General features: G+C 39.0%; 2 protein-coding genes across 2 annotated transcripts; both read right to left on the bottom strand.

The window, feature by feature from the left end:
• Positions 1-7,123: 7,123 nt before the first annotated feature.
• On the bottom strand, positions 7,124-11,193 carry LOC101303861 (probable rhamnogalacturonate lyase B-like). Its single transcript, XM_004289463.1, has 16 exons — positions 11,051-11,193; positions 10,713-10,896; positions 10,438-10,559; positions 10,151-10,204; positions 9,935-10,060; positions 9,729-9,848; positions 9,500-9,635; positions 9,141-9,311; positions 8,875-9,033; positions 8,689-8,795; positions 8,494-8,584; positions 8,221-8,362; positions 7,930-8,089; positions 7,704-7,820; positions 7,497-7,623; positions 7,124-7,375 (listed from the first exon to the last, which is right to left on the bottom strand). Exons 1-16 carry the CDS (start codon positions 11,191-11,193, stop codon positions 7,124-7,126), a joined length of 2,211 nt encoding a protein of 736 aa, XP_004289511.1.
• Positions 11,194-12,546: 1,353 nt separating this feature from the next.
• Positions 12,547-17,710, bottom strand: LOC101292840 (rhamnogalacturonate lyase B-like). The gene is made up of 16 exons (XM_004288446.1): positions 17,514-17,710; positions 17,240-17,363; positions 16,346-16,415; positions 16,064-16,182; positions 15,844-15,882; positions 15,616-15,741; positions 15,415-15,537; positions 14,970-15,276; positions 14,687-14,845; positions 14,403-14,509; positions 14,187-14,277; positions 13,919-14,060; positions 13,340-13,499; positions 13,107-13,223; positions 12,901-13,027; positions 12,547-12,813 (listed from the first exon to the last, which is right to left on the bottom strand). Exons 2-16 carry the CDS (start codon positions 17,350-17,352, stop codon positions 12,553-12,555), a joined length of 2,061 nt encoding a protein of 686 aa, XP_004288494.1. The 5' UTR covers positions 17,353-17,363; positions 17,514-17,710; the 3' UTR covers positions 12,547-12,552.
• Positions 17,711-17,986: the final 276 nt, after the last annotated feature.

Genomic DNA, 17,986 nt, shown 5'->3' with positions numbered 1-17,986 from the left:
GTGTCCGGCCATGTTTCCCTCACTATAGCACTCATCACCTCGTCACTAGCCTCCCTCACCTTTGCCTAATTGAATAGGAAAAAATGATTAATTAACATTTTAACATATATATAAGTAAAATTTAAAATTTTAAAAACGTAAGATGACTTACAATATCCTCCTGGGCGTCAAGATATGCCTTCTCATACGTATAGACGTACCGGTTGACTTCTGGATGTTCCTTGGCCGCCTTGTCCATGAAGACAGCGAACGGTCTAGAACCGGCACGATGGTTCCTTGTGTTGCGTTGTCGGTTCTGAGCGTTTGCCCGGGAAACGGCCTTCAAAGAAAAAAAAAACTATTAGTAAAATATTTAAAAACGGATTTACTTAATGACAAATTAACTAATTAATTTTTTAAATACCTGTTTATGAGGGTTGTTGAATTCTGATATCAGAAGCCAACACCACTCGTACTCCCTATACTGGAACTCAGCAGGGGTACCAGAACGTGCGTTCCCGTGCGTAGTCCAGTGGGTCCGCAACTCATTCTTCCACTCCTTGTACCTACATATACAACAAAAATATTAGAAATATTATTAATATCACATACAATTTTGTTTTTTCATTAACTTCCCAACGTACCTTCCTCCATGCACAACGTCCGCCCAGCTGTTCTTCAGGTGCTCGGGAACGTCAAACCACACCTGCATTTAACCATTTATTAGTTTAGTTTTTCGAGAAATCAACAATGTAATACATAATACTATTGATGCATTTTGTAAACTCACCGACATCGCGTTGTGAACCATGTCCTTAACCTCCTGCTGGACCTCGCCCCAGTCTGACCACAACATAGGGACTCAATCCCTAATGAGCGCTCCCACGCGGCCGGAGTACGTCCTCGACTTCCCGTCTGATACTATGTGGCCATCCTCGTCAGTACCGATGACGATCCTCCCTGAGGTATTGATGGTCTTCTCGAGAACCTTCCCTGTGACAGGGCCTCTCTTCTTCTTTGTCGGTTTCGCTCCGATGGTGCCTATCACATGATAAACTAAATTGATTATTAAAATCGAAGACCTTTTATTATTAATTATAAGAAAACAAATCATTCATCTTTCATTACCTGAGGGGCGGCGGACGCGACGGATTCCGTCTCTGTCGTCGATGATGATACTCTTGCGGAAATAAGAGGTGTATCAAAAGGCACGAACCGGTACGCCGCTGATGGAGCCACTGGCGGGGGCAGTGGATAAATTGGCGTCCTTAAGCCATCGACTGCAGGTAAGGCCGGTATCATCCGCGAAAGGAACAGATGAGGCGGCGGCGGCATCTGTACCCCATCTGACCCACCATTCGAAGCAGTAGGACCCGGAGTGGGCGCTCGGTGTATCTCAGGCATACGGGGTGCAGACACCTCCGTCTGGGTCTGAGGCCATAGCTGCCTCAAGGAACGAAAGACGCCCGACTGCCTCGATGAAGGGGGCACCTCCAGCTGTCTCGAGGAATGGGAAACGCTCGGCTACCTCTGTGCCGTCTCCAGAAGGTTCGCACGTCTGGCTGTCATGGGGCCCCGAAACGACGTTTGAGGGTTACTAGAGGTTCCCTCAGACGATTCGGACCTTTGGCCCTTCGAACCCTTCGTCGATCTAAAATTACCACTCATCCTGTTTAAAATATTAATTTGAATTAAGGCTGAGAAAGAAAAGCGAATGATTATATCTTTTTACTAAAAAGATATGTGGAGGTGCCCTGTAGGAGTTAAGGAGTAGATTTGGATAGATTTTTTTTATTATATTCCAAACATGAATCTTGTAATGTAATGTTATTGCGTAGGCTGTTAGATTTTGCATATGCAAGTACACCCTGTAACTTCTGATGACAAATTATACAAAAATACGACACTGTGCTCTATAGCCACAGAGACAATCTCTAGATCTTATTTTACTCAACTACAGCAATTCAAGTGTGACACCAGCGAGCAGATTCACAAGAACAACTCTCTAAATACAACAGAAACAACCAACTCAAGCTTCTATAGTTTTACTAATGCAGAATTTACTCATCATTTATTTCAAGATTTGAACTATACAGCTGCCAAGAAAGATAACAATCAACATAACTCCAAAGGTTTATTACCTCAATTTTTAAACACCTAGAAATCGATTTACGACATACCAATGCCCCAAATAACCATGTACTTGCACACAGTTAATCTCATTCACACCACCAATCAACAAAATCACTCGCAAACAACTACACCTTCCCTCAACATTCTAATGAACCTAAAAAAGGAGACGCTACTATCCACCATTCCGAATTCCACATCAACACAAATGCTTAACAATGTCGCTCTCTGTTTTGCTCTAATCATATATGTGAATCACTAAACTAATTTACTAACTGATCCAGACTATATGAAACTTAATAACGACACACCACACGTAAATCATACACAAAATCAATAGGCATCGAAAATATCCACAATATTTTAGCAACCATAGATTAAAACTTGCATAATCCAAACCACAACGAAGTCACACAAACAGCAACGTGTGTGTGTGTGTGTGTGTATATATATATATATATTCATCATAAACCAATCCACAATATCAATACCGCATAAAAACCCTAAATTCCCAAATTCGAAACTCTAGAATGACATCTCGAAATCGAAATCAGAGGATTACACCACCTGGCGAGCAGGCCGACGGCGACGGGCGACGACCAGACGACGGCGAGCAGTACCAAACAAGTAACAACGGCGAGCAAACGACGGGCGACGAGCAGGCGAAATTTTTAGGGTTTTTTGGAGCACTGTGGAGGCTGTCGAGTGCTAGGTTTAATTATATATCCTACACCTTTAGCCGACGAAATAAAAATTTCGTCGGCTAAACCTTTGAATTTTGTCGCCTAAACCTGTGAATCTTGTCGGCTAAACCTTTGAAATTCGTCGGCTAAACCTGTGAATCTAGTCGGCTAAAGTAATGAAATTCGTCGGCTATAGTACTTTTTATACATTCGGCACATTGTGATTGTGATGATCAAACTTGAGAAACGAAAATCCGACCGTCAGATCTGACCATCATGATAAAATACATGTATGGGAAAAAATTCAACTTGATCCAACAAGGTTAAGGGCTCGATCAGGAAATCCCTTAAGTCAAACCCCTAAACACACGGAAAAGGTCATTGGACCATCTAAATTACGTATTTTGGCCGGACCTTCAACTGGAAATAGTTTCAAATCGATGAAACGCAACAAGTCGTATATTAAGGTATTCGTCGGCTATGGTTTAGGGTTTAGCCGACGAAATATTAGGGTATTCATCGGCTAACCGCATCTTAGCCGACGAATTATAATATATTTCGTCGGCTAAAGTATAAAAATACATTAAAAAAACAGAAGGTTTAATGTAAACCATACTAACTTCCTGTTCATATATCACCAAAATTCATATAAAATAACAGAAATATGAATTCAACATATGTAAACTATAAAGGTAATACATTCTTTTTTATTACAAATTAATGTATTACATCCTCTAAATTAAAACTAAGGCTCGTAATCGGAATCATCCGATGAGTCTTTTTCGGTGTCAGAATTAATTTCTAGTAATTTATGCATTTCCTCATCACCAGAGTCTTCGTCTGTTTCTTGATTTGGATCAACATCAATAAGCCTTGGCTCTTTATCACGAATTCGCACCGAACAACCCGCTTTAAAATTATTAAGGCAAACGGTAGAGGAGTTAGAAATACCTATTACGATGGGCTCTTGATTCGCAACATCTTCTTCCTCGTCTTCGGCCTCTCCAAGTGTAGCCGCCCAGTAAATGTTTCGAGGATGCACAAGGTTGACTATTTTCCACGCATCACCATTTGCAAGGTCATCAAGATAAAACACTTGTTTTACCGATGTGGCAAAAACGAACGGGTCATCTTCGTAACAACTTGTAGTAGTGTTCACCGATAATATTTTGTACTGATCGGTCTTCATGCTCTGCGACCTAGTATCAAACCATCTACACTTGAGGAGGTGCACTATCATGCCTTGCCCATAAACGAGTTCCACCACTGAATGGAGAACACCGTAATAGTCAACTCCATTCCGCCCACCATACGCCATCACCCCAGAATTCTGTGTTCTCCGTTTGCTGTCTCTTTGTTCACATATAAATTGCACGCCATTCACCTTGCACATCAGATAAACTTTTGACATTATCGGCTTCATCGCTAGAAGTCTTAGTTCATGCGACCAATTTGGGTGACCATCAAATTGAATATGGTTCATCTGCAACCAACCATTCAACTGTAAATATGGATAATTATGCAATAAACATAAATACGTACAGAAATATTGAATTACGTACCCAGCCGCCAAAATAGTTTGCGAACTCTCTGTTGTGGTACTCGAGATCACCTTGAATGTCTGGACAATATAGATGGATGTCTTTCCAGTATTCAACTTCTGGACAGTTAATCAATACCCACCAGTGGGCAATGACTAGCTCATGTGGTTGCAACTTGTAGGAGTCTGGCAAAATTCCATAAACTTCAACATCACTGGAGAGTATGGAAATATTGAACTTCGGTACATCTACCGGTATGGTTTGCGGAGTTTCCTTTAACGCTCCTATATACAACTTCATGTAAGTGACGCACTCGTGCGCAATATATGTTTCAGCTATACATCCTTCAGGCGCGGATTTATTAGCCACATAATCTTTGTAGTCTTCAAGTTGCCTATAAATCAAGTTGTAAAGTGTTATGATTATTGAACATGTATATTGAGGAATTCAGGTGTAAAAAACGTATATTTCCATGAGATACATCCAAGTGTAGTGTACTGGACCGGTAAGTAACAATTGCTCGGGAAAATGGATCATCAGGTGAGGCATGATGTCAAAAAAATTTGGAGGAAATATCCTCTCAAATTTACACATGATATAAATGATGTCCTCTTGCATTTCCCGGAGGTTAGATTTTTTAACTTCCCGTGTGCATAACTTCTGGAAGAATCTTGCCAACGCTACTAACGGCTCCACCACCTAACGGGGAAGGAACGGTCGAATGTAAACAGGGAAGAGACGTTGTAGCAGGATATGACAGTCATGACTTTTCAACTCGTACATCTTATTGTCCTGGAAGTTCACACACCGGGCTATATTTCTTGCATAGCCTGAAGGATACTTCACACAACTCATCCACCTGAAAATTACGTTCTTCTAGTCAGGCTTCACGGTGTAAGGAGCTTGAGGCATTTTTTTTCTTCCCTTCTTTCAACCACAGATGTCATCTTATAAGCATTTTTTGTAGATCAATGTGTGCCTTAGGACCGTCTTTCGTCTTCCCCTCCAAGTTCAGTACTGTGCCCACCACACTGTCGCAAACATTCTTTTCTATGTGCATCACATCTAGGTAGTGTCTGATCAACAACTTACTCCAGTATGGAAGTTCCCATAATATGTTCTTATGTGTCTAGAATTTGTACATGTCGGGTCTTTCAGGTATTGCCGCCACAATATTGGGATGATTGTTGAGCTGCCCAAAATCGTACTCATTAAGCACTGCTAAAATTTCTTCCCCCGTCCATCTTCTGGGAGGCACACCGTTTTCTACGGTCCCATCAAATGCCTTGTCATCGAACCGCCATTCGTGATTATATGGAAGGAAAGTACGGTGACCCAATTTGCATATCTTGTTGCAATGACTGCTGCTCCCCTCATCGCTAAGGCACTCTGAACAAGCCTTGTATCCCCTAACAACGTTGCCCGACAACATCCCACGGGCAGGAAAATCACTGATGGTACCAACAACCATGACATGCATCTGGAACATCTCGTGCATGTACTTGTCGTGCATGTACATGACATAAGTGGGATGTCCAACGTCCCACAAAAACTTAAGCTCTTCAATCAAAAGTCTCAAATACACATCGAGACACTTCCCTGGATAACCGGGCCCCGGAATCAACAAACTCAACATATTGTATTCCTTCTTCATGCACATCCATGGAGGAAGGTTGTACGGTACCAAAATCACCGGCCATACACTGTATTGAAGACTCATGTTGCCAAAAGGGTTGAACCCGTCGGATGAGAGCCTGAGCCTCATATTTCGGACCTCTGACGTAAAATGAGGAAACTCCCTGTCTATATGCTTCAAGCATGGTGTATAAGGGTATCTTCGTCATGCAATTCTCTATCAGCGTGCCATTTCATAGATTCGGCCTTGTGTGAAGACATGTACAACCGCTCCAGCCTATCCCTCAACGGGAAATACCGAAGTACTTTCACAGGTTTTCTATTACCTGCAGGAGTCAGCTTATACCTGTCAGTGTGACATACCGGACATGCGTCAAGGCCACCAAGGTCATTCCCTTCTAGATCTTTACCCCAGAAGAGAACACAGTCATATCTGCATGCATGGATCTTGATGTAGGAAAGCCCAAGATCTTTCAGGATACATCGAACCTTATGATGAGTGGTAGCATCATGTCCACTACCAAAGTTTAAGCATAATAGCTCAATTCTCTCTTATTTACATATATCTTTGTCAATGTAAATCGTAATCTTAACCATTCAAAAGTTGAATTAACCAATAAAGATCGTCTCTGCAAAAAATCAATGTAAACAAAAATTGTTTGCTTAGCCAATTGCATTAAACAAATGGACAGTTCTGGTGAAAGTTAGCAGTCTCATGATTAGCCGTCAATTTGTTTGATTCATTCGGCTGAGTAAACGATTTTGGTTTACATTGATTTTTTACAGATGTGATCTCTATTGGTTAATCCAACTTTTGAACGGTTAAGATTACAATTTATATTGACAAAGATATATAAATAAGAGAGAGTCCAGACGCACACATACATATTAGTCCGGACACAAGTATTTTCCTATAAAATTACACAATATACACAGTCACACAGTTAAAAACCCCATCGATATGTGCCTACTTCATCGGGTCGATCTCTTTAGTACCTGATCTTTCTTCTTTCCAAAGTGAGGAAATGAATTGATCAATTCTTGCTGCCCATTATTTGTGAAACAAACAAACAAATCTAAAAGAAAAATGGTTTAATTGATTTTTCTGTTTTACTACCTACTGCATGTACTCCTGCATTTTGAAGAAAGAAATATTTATGTGTCTGGATGTCTAATGGAAGGTCCTTCTAGTCTAATATAGTCATACATGACTCCTCGAAAAGGTGCTCCACCTCTTGACTGAGTAAGATAGATTGTATTGGTTCCTTCTTGCAGCAGAGAACTTGGTACATTAACACTGAAGAACCAATACAAACCATGAATTCCATGTCTTGCTATGGCATTGTCCCCTCCTATTAGCCCCGTCGAAAAATGAGGTTGCTTGACACTCGGGTCGTTAAATCGAACCTATTTAGTATCCCATGCATAGCAAACACAAGTAGCAAAGCATTTTAGTCTTCAGACTTCACAGAAAGAGTTCAAGTGGGATAATAAACACATAATGCAATCAATCTAGAACAATATATACCTGTATTTCTGAAGAAGTAGCTGAAGCCAGTGCTAATTGGAGTGTATAATTTCCTTGACTCATGACACTGTTGAGTTTAAATCGAATTTGCCAGGTGGTTCCTACATACCTTTCCTTTCCGGTACTCCTGAAATGCGAGATAGAGAACATTAGATACAAAAATAGTGTGGTAAATACTCCTATATATATTGTACGTAAAGCAAGTACCTGGTGACATGAGCATAGAACCAATCATGACGATAATCGTTAACGCCAATGGTGTAGATAAGATCATGATCGGGGTATAGTTCTTCATAACGTTTCCACAAGCCATATTGTCTAAACCTGCTACAGAAAATTAAGCAAATGCAAAGTTTAAGCATAATAGCTCAATGTTTCTGCGTATCTATATATACATTCCTTTAACAAAGTGGTCGGTAATCTGAGAACTAACTTGTCCGAGTGATCGTTGTTGTACAATTTGTTCATGAGAGTTGGATATGGATCCGGTACATAGAACTCAGCTGCACTTCGATCGGGGATGCCAATTTCCCACAAGGTAGGACCATTTCTTTGAGGCTCATAAGTAAGATTAGCCAAATGGATTTTACTGCCTGCTCATAGTGTATAACTTTATATAATCAGAAAACTAGCTAATTAAGTACTATTGGTTGTCGTGGTAGCAATACACTTATATGTTCTTTGAAATCTTAAGCCATGCTGATTGCATAGATATGTTATATACCTGGTTTGATTTCAATATCAGCCTCATATTTGTAATCCCCAACGATGCCTGGAACCCAACCATACAGACTATAGTTCCCAGGTCGAACATCTTTGATGAGGAAATGACCTTGTTTGTCAGCTCGAGTCCAGAATTGGTAACCCTAAAAACAATGTAGCAGAAAAATTAAAACAATAATTCACACTACATTTTCTTCTTAGGTAACCTTGCTTGTTCAACATGAAACACAAAACCTATATGGATTGAAGAAAATTGGTGAAACAAATTACAAACCTTGCTTTCCTTTTGCCATGATCCCACTTCTCCTGGTGCAGCTAATCCCATATAAGCAGAACTTGCCGAAAGAAGGCTCTCACTCATGTACCTATGAAAATAACTATTCTGTGATTTTATGTAAAAATGACACAGAAAGAAATGATAAGTAACTAATCGGACTGCTGCTCTATAATATCCGAGTTACGCGCTCACCGATCGTGTACTATTAATCGGCCAGAAACTGATCCCCGTTGATCTGAAGGAGGAAAGTCTTCGGATTGAGTGAAATTGTATGGCCATCTTTTGACTTCTTCAGCCATCTAGTAATAATTTTAAGGATCATAAGAAGTTAAACAAGATTGAATTTGCTTAAGAATGTAAGCTTAGATATCTTATTACCTGCTCCTTGGCATCATTCCAAAGTGTACCGGTGGAATTGTTTGATCTTGGAGCTGAATTGAGATACACAAAGACAGGCCCGAAAACCTTTTTCCATGCCTCACCTCTTTTCAATTCTATCCCAGCTTGCTTCCCAGCATAGTGAGTACTCAGAAACATCTGTATGTGATATGAAGTTAAGAAATTAAGATTGAACATAATCGCTCATAAGAATGTGGCTGTCAGTGTGTCACATATTGATGAGAGAAACAAAGCCGGATGGTTACCGAGAGGGTAGTCGGACCGACATGGGATGTCAGGCCTTGCTTCATGGGTCCAGCAGAACGGAATTCATCACTGGGTGTGATCATCCAGAATCCCAACGAATTGTCTATAGAAATCCATCCATGGACCTTGTTATCTTTGTCCTCCATTGAGTACTGGTACTTGTCATCGACCTGCAGCCCAATCCCATGTCGCAAAACTTAGGAAAAGTGAAGTTCTCGCAGTAGGGAATAGTTTATTTGAGAAAAAAAAATGTAGAACCTATTAGTAGTTTTAGTACTGAACTAATAGAAAAACTCTTGCAGCATTATAATGATGCAAGAGTTTTCCATTATTCTAGGGAAATTTATAGAGGGCTAACCTGTCCTTTAAACGCCCGATTACTTGGTTTGGTTAAACGAACGGCTTCAGGATAGGCAAGTTGCTCACCGTTTTTACGGTCTCTGTCTTTTGGCATGAATGTTTGCCTAGTGTCTGATAATACCATATACTGAAATCTGGCAGTGACATGATAGCATGCAAGTGAGTTCCCATGTTATAGAAGCTGATTTTGAGATATACACAATAATTTTTGCTCTTTTTCTACTTACTTCTCATGTTGAAGCTTGTAAACCATTCTAATTTGTTCCATCTTCATTTCCGGCCAACCTTCACGGCACTCGAATATGGCATAGGCATAGAACCCTGAACGACCGCGTCGCATTATGTACCTACAAAAAAATCATGTATAATGTACCGTTATTGAGAGAATTCATCAAAGTTTTAAGTTGTCCAATTAAGAGGGTTAAGAACACACCTTTTGTCAACATCCAAGGGAACTACATGGGCACTATGCTGCTGGGAAACATTATATATTTTGACAAAAGAAATTTCAACCTGGTCTGCCGTTGCCATAATAACTCTAAATTTTGTTGCTTGTAGTCTGCACATGTACATGATTCGTAAATAACAAAAATCAAGTAGACTTGTTTTCCAATTATAGGAATATAGAGAAGGATGAGGATTTATTTACTTATCAACATAATGCAAATTCTCTCCCGGTTTGTTCCAGACCACATCCCAGTACCTGCATGATGGTTTATACACCTCAATCAATTTGGAAACAATATAGGAAAAATTGTACACCTTGAAAATAACGTTTCTTTTGTCTTCCACAATAATCTATTTTAACTTCAGAAATTTTAGGAGGATGTGTCTCCTTTCTCTAAGATTTTGCTTCCTTTAGGGTAATTGTGTTTTTGAGTAGATCGGCACCATTGGCATATACATATATGTGGTGATTGGAGGAAGTGTGCTTACCCTCTATTATTTCGTAGATTCTTGTGTTCAAGTAAGTTGTCACTTCCTTTGTATTTTATACCAATGACATCTCCGCCGGGACGAGAAACTGTGAGTTGGACTAAGCCATTATCCAGCCTAATCTGATGGGGCATTCACACAGTTAATGGATGAAAAAATTGAAGCTTGTAGAGTTAAGGTCAAATTAAATCCATATTTACATGTTAAGTAGCTGAATAATGCATATTGATTATTATTAGTTCATAAATCAAAGGGAAATGAGGGGCTGCATTTACCTGGCTCTGACTCCTTAGCATGCTGACCCTCGGATTTTCTGTTCTCGCGACGATCCTCCGGCCACTATTATTTGTTACCATGTTGATCCCTGGATATGGTGGTCTAGCAAAGTTTCTCCCGCTACTAGGTTTGAGAATGTTCAAGTCCTGCCGTTGTGTTCTGGGATATCTCTCAAGTATTTTTCTGCAACATTACATAAATATTTTGTTAATAAGTTCAGGCACACATCTACTAGTCGATCACGTATAAATTTACAGTGAAGTTTCCAGAACGACAATTTGAAAAAAAAAAATGTTTTGGGAGGCTTGCAGGAGGAGAATGAGAGCAGATGACAAACCTTAATAGTAGGGTACTGGTTTTCGGGGTGGTCTGCTCGTATTTTTTTTCACCAACCAGATAAACAACCAGAACAAGCATTGCTGCTAATGTCCCAACAAGCCAACCCCAATGCTTCAGGCTCCGACGACCCGCCTTCTGCATTTCCAACCACCCTGCATAAACGTGAAACCCTGAGAGCAGCGTAGAATATTATCTATAGTAGATCATGCATTTGTACGTTAAAAAGAGTAAAACCCAATCAAGACTGCTGTAATACCTTTACTACCGGAGATTAGAAATGGTGGTGATGAAGAAAGGTTGGAATGTATGGCACCACAGAGCTGATGGTGATTTAGTTTACGACGAGAAAAAAGAAAAAAGAGAACAAAGCTACTACGTACGTACAACAAAGGCGAGAGATGGTTACTCTATTCGAAGGTGTACTGGATATCTAAGAAGGCTCAAAAAAGTGCAGATCTAATTTATATAACTAAGCCCTTAAAGAAAGCTTTTTTCTATTTAAAAGAAACAAAACATGTATTTATTTAGAAGAAAAAAAAAAGAGATGAAAATATGAACTGCGTGTATCTACAACTTAAATAGAGGAGGGGGTGCATCTACAACTTAAATAGAGGAGGGGTCCCATCTGAATTGGCGGATACTTAAAAACAATAAGACTTGAATAGTAGTTTGGTATTTTCTATTAATTGTTTGAGAGACATAAATAATTAGAACGATTTCAACAAACTTAAAAGGAGGTCTCCTGAAGGACGTTGGTACCAGAATTGTATGAGTTGTAGGAGGAGGAGGCCAGTATTCTAAGAAAAGCTTTTTCAACGAGCTTGAGGTTGTTTTTGCAGATGCTTTTGCCAATCATATATCTTAATTAGCAGCGTTTGCACGCAGTTGATCGTCCATGGTGTTTATGTGAAGATAGCTAGCTGGTTCTTAAGTACAATATAGGTGTCTTATGATGACGGTTGGTTGTTGATAATATATGCTGCTAATCCGTGTTCTAAATGTCTTTCTAAGCACCCGCCTATGCCTGTTTAGGCGTTAAATGGCGTCTAGACGAGTTGAATACTTAATTTTTCTGATAGAATCAACACGTTATGCTTGTTTTGTTATGTTTTCGACCAACTATAATGTATCTATAATTTTAGGTTTTCGCTATATAAAGATCAGCTCAGGCACTTGGCTCATTGCCACCGCTAGCTCTCTTCTACTGCTTAGCGATTTTTAGAACATTGCTACTAACTGTTATACTTACTTAAATTTCCAAGGTACTAATCCCACTGTGTTAGAATGAAAATTCTTGTACAGAATCATGTTTGGATGAAAATCGAATTATTTCCATAAACAGTTAATTTTTGCATTCATCCATCAATCATAACTGTGTACACTACGAAGAGCAGATTTTCTTGCCTGGTTCCAGTTTTATGGTAAAAGAAATATGTGGTTAGTTTTGGTATGACTAACTACTGTATAATGGAATTGTCAATCTTTTTTTTTAAGAAACATCTATATCACTACTTGTGAGTCAGTGTGTGATGAAGGTGCTTCAAGTCTGATATAGTCGTACATGACTCCTTGGAAAGTTTCACCACCTCTCGTCTGAGAAAGGTACACGCTGTTGTTTCCTTCCTTTAGTAGCGAGCTCGGTATCTCAACACTAAACAACCAGTACAGACCATGGATTCCATGTCTTGCTATCGCATTGTCCCCTCCGATTAACTTTGTTGAGAAAAGAGGTCTCTCGTCGCTCTGGCTGTTAATCCGAACCTAATTAGAAGCCGACGAACAAAAATTAGCCGGAAATTTGTTATTAATTGATATGAAATATCAAATTGATACAAGTTTACTGCGTACCTGCAATTCTGCACTATGTGCCGAGGCCAATGCCAACTGGAGTGTATATATTCCTGGATTCGTGACATTATGAAGTTCAAATACAACTTCCCACGTTGTTCCTACATATGTTTCATCTCCAGTAATCCTGCAGGGCACAATGCATATTAGTATCTACACTAACTTGATATTTGCAGAACTAAAAAGATTACAGACAAAGGAAGTACTTGGTCACTTGAGCATAGAACCAGTGATCAGTGTAATTGTTGACACCTACAGTGTAGACAAGATCACTATGAGGGTATCGCTCTCCATAACGTGCCCACAACCCGTACTGCCTGAAGCTGTACATGGAAATCAATTTACATCAAGCAATTGGTTTTAGCAGAATGAGAGATTTAGCTCATACATTAACACTAAATAGTAAAATGAACTGATTGTTAGTTACATGAGAACTTACTTTTCTGAGGGTATGTGGTTGTATAGATTGTTCAAAAGAGTCGGATAAGGATCTGGTACGTAGAATTCGGCAGCAGTTCGATCAGGGATGCCAATTTCCCACAATGTAGGACCAGTTCTTGGAGGTTCGAAAGTAAGATTGTCCAGTTTGATATTACACCCTGCAGAAGTACAGATTTTAATTACTAATTATTTTCTGGTAACAGCATTATTATGTTTTTCTTTTCTTTTATACAAAAAAAAAAGGTTAAGCTAAAAAGATCACTTTTTTTTTAAAGGATTAGGTGATATTAGCCCCTCAGAGGTAGATAATGTAAGGGAAACAAGTCCCACCCTCAATCCTAAATCCCAAAGGAGAAGGATCTGCCACACTCTAGGAGCCCACCGCTTGTTTCCTTATTTTTATTTTATTAATAATAAAAAAAGAAAATAAAATTACATCCAGAACAGAGGAAAAAGAACACCAACCCATGAAGGAAAAATTAAACATATCATAAATAAAGAAATCTCAGATCATCCATACGAAGGTAATTAAGGAGATAGATAGATGAAGGAGAAGCTAAAAAGATCACTTAATTACCTGGAATAATTGTAATATCAGCCTCATATTTGTAATCCCCAACAACGCCAGGAACCCATGCATACAGACTATAGTTTCCGGGTCGAACATCTTTGAGAATGAATCTACCTTCTTCGTCGGCTTGATTCCAAAATTGATAACCCTGACAATTCAATATATAAAAGAAAGAAATTTATAATGTATTCACCTTGATGATTTCAAGTATATTATACCTTTTTCTTTTGATGCTTTTAGGCATGATATGGACAATATCAATTGGAGAACTTACTTTGTTTTCCCTTTGCCATGATCCCACTTCTCCTGGTGCAGCCAATCCTACATAGCCAGAACTTGCTGGGAGAAGGCTCTCATTGATGTACCTAAAAATACAAACGCTTTTGTTATCGTATGTAGATTAATTTACGCGCTAATTAAATAAATTTGATTGAGAACCGAACTTGGATATGAGCGCAAATGCACCGTGTATGATATATGAGTTACATACCGATCATGTATTTGTAACTGGCCGGAAACCGATCCCCTTTGATCAGAAGAAGGAAAGTCCTCGGATTGAGTGAAATTATACGGCCAGATCTCGACTTCTTTAAACAGCTGATAAGAATTTTTAAGGTCACTAGTTTAGTCGAATTATTATTTTTTATTACGTAACAACTTACTATACACAACAACAAGATTAATAATGTTACTAGACCAAATGATACCGGACAGTTTAGCTGGACTGCGCTGTAATAGAAATTAAACATGAATGTGTTATTAACTTATAATTACCTGCTGTTTAGCATTATTCCAAAGTATACTGGTAGAATTCTTTGAGCTTGGAGCCGAGTTAAGATACACAAAGACGGGTCCAAAAACCTTTTTCCATGCCTCACCTTCTTCGAATTTGATCCCAAGATCCTTCCCAGCGTAATGAGTACTAACAAACATCTGTATCAATGTGCATATTAGCAAATCTCAGATTTAGGCATTTAGCAAATGAATTGGATAAGAATCGTAAGGGAACATGATGAAAGAAACTAGCTAGACAAGTTTGCTTGGTAGTGGTACTTACCGAGAGGGTAGTTGGGCCAACATGGGAGGTGAGGTCCTGCTTAAAGGGGCCTCCTGTTCGAAATTCATCACTGGGTGTGATCATCCAGAATCCCACAGATTCATCAGTACTAATCCAACCATGAACTTTGTTATCTTTGTCCTCGATTGAGTACTGGTACTTGTCATCTACCTCTCCTCTAAACTCAGGATTGCTTGGATCTGTCAAAAGAACAGCTTCCTTATACGCAAGTTGCTCACCATTACCACGGTCCGCTGCTGTTGGCATCATTCTTTGCCTAGTGTCTGATAACGCCATATAATCAAATCTGACCATTGATAACAAGAAATGGTAAATCACAAGAACTGTAAATGAGTTTCAGTTCACAAGCAGTTTTTACATGCTCCCTGTGTCAAACTCTAAAAATGAAGATCACCGGATCGATACTTTTGCAGTTTCTACTTACTTGGCTTGTTCAAGCTTGAAAACCATTCTAATTTGATCCATATCCTGAACTCCCGGCCACCCTTCAAGGCGTTCGAATATTCCATATGCATAGAAACCAGAAGCACCCCTCCGCAATATGTACCTGGAACCAAGTATAGCTAAGGTAAACTGTACTCTACATATTCTGTGTTGTAAATTAGATCCAGAATTGTGACCACACCTTTTGTCTACGGTCAAGGGAATTATGTTCGTGCCGTTACCAAGGGAAACATCATATGTTCTTAGGAAAGAAATTTCTGCTTGGTCTGGCCTCGCGGTAATCACCTTAAATTTTGTTGCTTGTAGTCTGCACATGAATCATGTAAATAAGTTCCTGGCTAAAACTAAGTAAATACATTGTTCTAATGTATTACAGGTGAAGAAGTAAAAGGATTAATTGAATGCTTACTTGTCAGTTGTATTCTTTTTCCAGACCAAATCCCAGTACCTGCAGCAAGTTTCATATATGTCAAAGAAAAACTTGAATTTCTTAGTAAAATTGGAATGATAAGTATATGCTTCCAAATAGTCTCGGTGTTGCATTGCTCAACTTTTGGAGCATTTCATCAAACAAATTGCCCGCAACTGTTAAGAGACGACGTCCATAATCAAGGAGCTAGTGTACTTACCCTCTATTATCTTCTTCATTCCCCATTTCAAGTATGTCAAGGCCTTTGTATTGTATTCCAATAACGTTTCCCTCCGGATTAGAGAAAATGAGTTTGACAATGCCATTATCCAAAACAACCTATAAAAGTGTAAACCACAAATTATATAGCTGATCAATATGGAGAACGCATGGTTCTGATCCAACTCATATATGCTGCTGAAATTTTAGCTGTGGAAGTTATAGCTGTTTAACTTATTAGTTAAACAGCAATTTTGATACTGGGGTAGAAACAAGAAATTACTCTATTGCGGTTCTTTGCTGTTAAACTGACACCATGTTGTTGCCAAGGAATTATGCTTCTCAGTGATCGTCTGCAATCAAAATATCATTCAGTTGATTCAACATGCTACATACGTCGAAAAGACGAAAAATGCTTCTGTTATGTTATCAAATGTCAAAATTATGATACAGCTTAAATCATTGAAGCATTCTTTCATCCATGTCTTCAACAATTACTCATATGTTGTCATGTGAATTGGTTAGTACTAACCGTGACCTCTGGGAAGAGTGCAAGAGAGTAAAAGGCAAAATCAAACCTATGAGATGCAAATATGGAAGGAATAACACAACATGAGAGAGAGAGACAATTACAAACTCCTAAAAGTTATGCTTCACGAGACAGAAAAAAACAAGAGGGATGGGTGCAATGATAGCTTGAATAAGAACAAGAATGTGCTGATGAAGACCTGAAGACCTAGTAAAAACTAAAAGCACCACAGAAATTATTTATAAATTTCAAAGCATGCATTATATTCTCAGCTATCAAGATCATAGGAAATCAAATATCTAAAATAACACCAGTAAATGTAATTAATTGAGAGGGACTCTGCTCATTACTACTACCCTGCTTCTTCCAATTCCAACAGTTATAGAACTCGGTAGTAGATTCTACGCACCAAGGTGCACTCGCCCCACCAATGTGCCAGTCACGGTGATTAGAGGAGATTATTGCTCCAGGCCAAAGTAACAGACATTTTCACTTCACCATTAAAGACACAATGCTCTCTCTCTCTCTCTCTCTCTCTCTCTTTCTTCTCGTGCTTTGCGTCACCGATCACCATGAGATAAAAGAAAGACAGAAACAGAGGGAAACAGAGGAAGTATGAAAGGAGAAGAAATAGAGCAGAGGACTAACCTTACTGGGTTTGTCGTCTCGTCGTAACTTCCATCACGAGCCAAGAACAAAACCAGAAGAAGCATTGCTGCAAATGACCCCAGAAGCCAACCCCATTGCCTCATCTTCTCCATTTTTGTCCACCCTGAAAATTCAGAACAAAAGCTCCTTCAGGTTCATATGAAGTATAGAGAAAGAACATGCATTTGAAAAATCAATATAATTAACATGGTATATGGATTACTTCATTGAAACACCAGCAGCCAAAGCTCCCAAAGAAAATGGCTAAATATACCTTAAGTTTCCCTGTAAAGGGTCTTGAATTTTTGGAGGCAAAAGAAAGCTTAAAGAGGGGGACAAAGAAACAGAGTAAATATTATTACAAATGTGTACTTTCTATGATCATCAATAAAATTCCTTTTTGGATCCTTAAGGCTTCTAAAACGTGCAGACATATATTTATACAAGTTATAACTGCAGCTTGATTTCTCTGCTTCCTCTATGGTGTTACATTGTTGAATTATATATTATGTTCCTAATATCCCTGTAATCACCTTGTTGAATTTTGGGTTATGTAATAAGTGAAGAGGGTAATTTTGTCCAGCAGAAATATGACATTGGCAAGGAGAAGGTGAACTGAAATTTTTGACAATTTTGGGCCAAACTTTGACAATATTTTGAAGAATAAGTTAACAAACTAAAAGGGTTGAAATGTATGGATTTGGGAGTAATTTTTCAGAGATGTTTGTGCTGTTATACCAAATTTTG

The sequence above is a fragment of the Fragaria vesca genome, linkage group LG1, assembly GCF_000184155.1.
Source record: "Fragaria vesca subsp. vesca linkage group LG1, FraVesHawaii_1.0, whole genome shotgun sequence".
NCBI lineage: Eukaryota > Viridiplantae > Streptophyta > Magnoliopsida > Rosales > Rosaceae > Fragaria > Fragaria vesca.
This window is presented reverse-complemented; position numbering and strand designations above follow the sequence as displayed.

What these genes read in the sequence shown, in the direction of transcription:
- LOC101303861 (XM_004289463.1), bottom strand. Translation starts at nt 11,193, where the DNA reads ATGCAGAAGGCGGGTCGTCGGAGCCTGAAGCATTGGGGTTGGCTTGTT. An exon ending in AATCTACGAAATAATAGAGG is followed by an intron (nt 10,205 to 10,437) that starts GTAAGCACACTT and finishes ACCATCATGCAG; the next exon opens with GTACTGGGATGTGGTCTGGA. An exon ending in TTCTATGCTCATGTCACCAG is followed by an intron (nt 7,624 to 7,703) that starts GTACTTGCTTTA and finishes CTCGCATTTCAG; the next exon opens with GAGTACCGGAAAGGAAAGGT.
- LOC101292840 (XM_004288446.1), bottom strand. Translation starts at nt 17,352, where the DNA reads ATGGAGAAGATGAGGCAATGGGGTTGGCTTCTGGGGTCATTTGCAGCA. An exon ending in CAGCAAAGAACCGCAATAGA is followed by an intron (nt 16,183 to 16,345) that starts GTAATTTCTTGT and finishes ACACTTTTATAG; the next exon opens with GTTGTTTTGGATAATGGCAT. An exon ending in TGATATTACAATTATTCCAG is followed by an intron (nt 13,500 to 13,918) that starts GTAATTAAGTGA and finishes GTACTTCTGCAG; the next exon opens with GGTGTAATATCAAACTGGAC.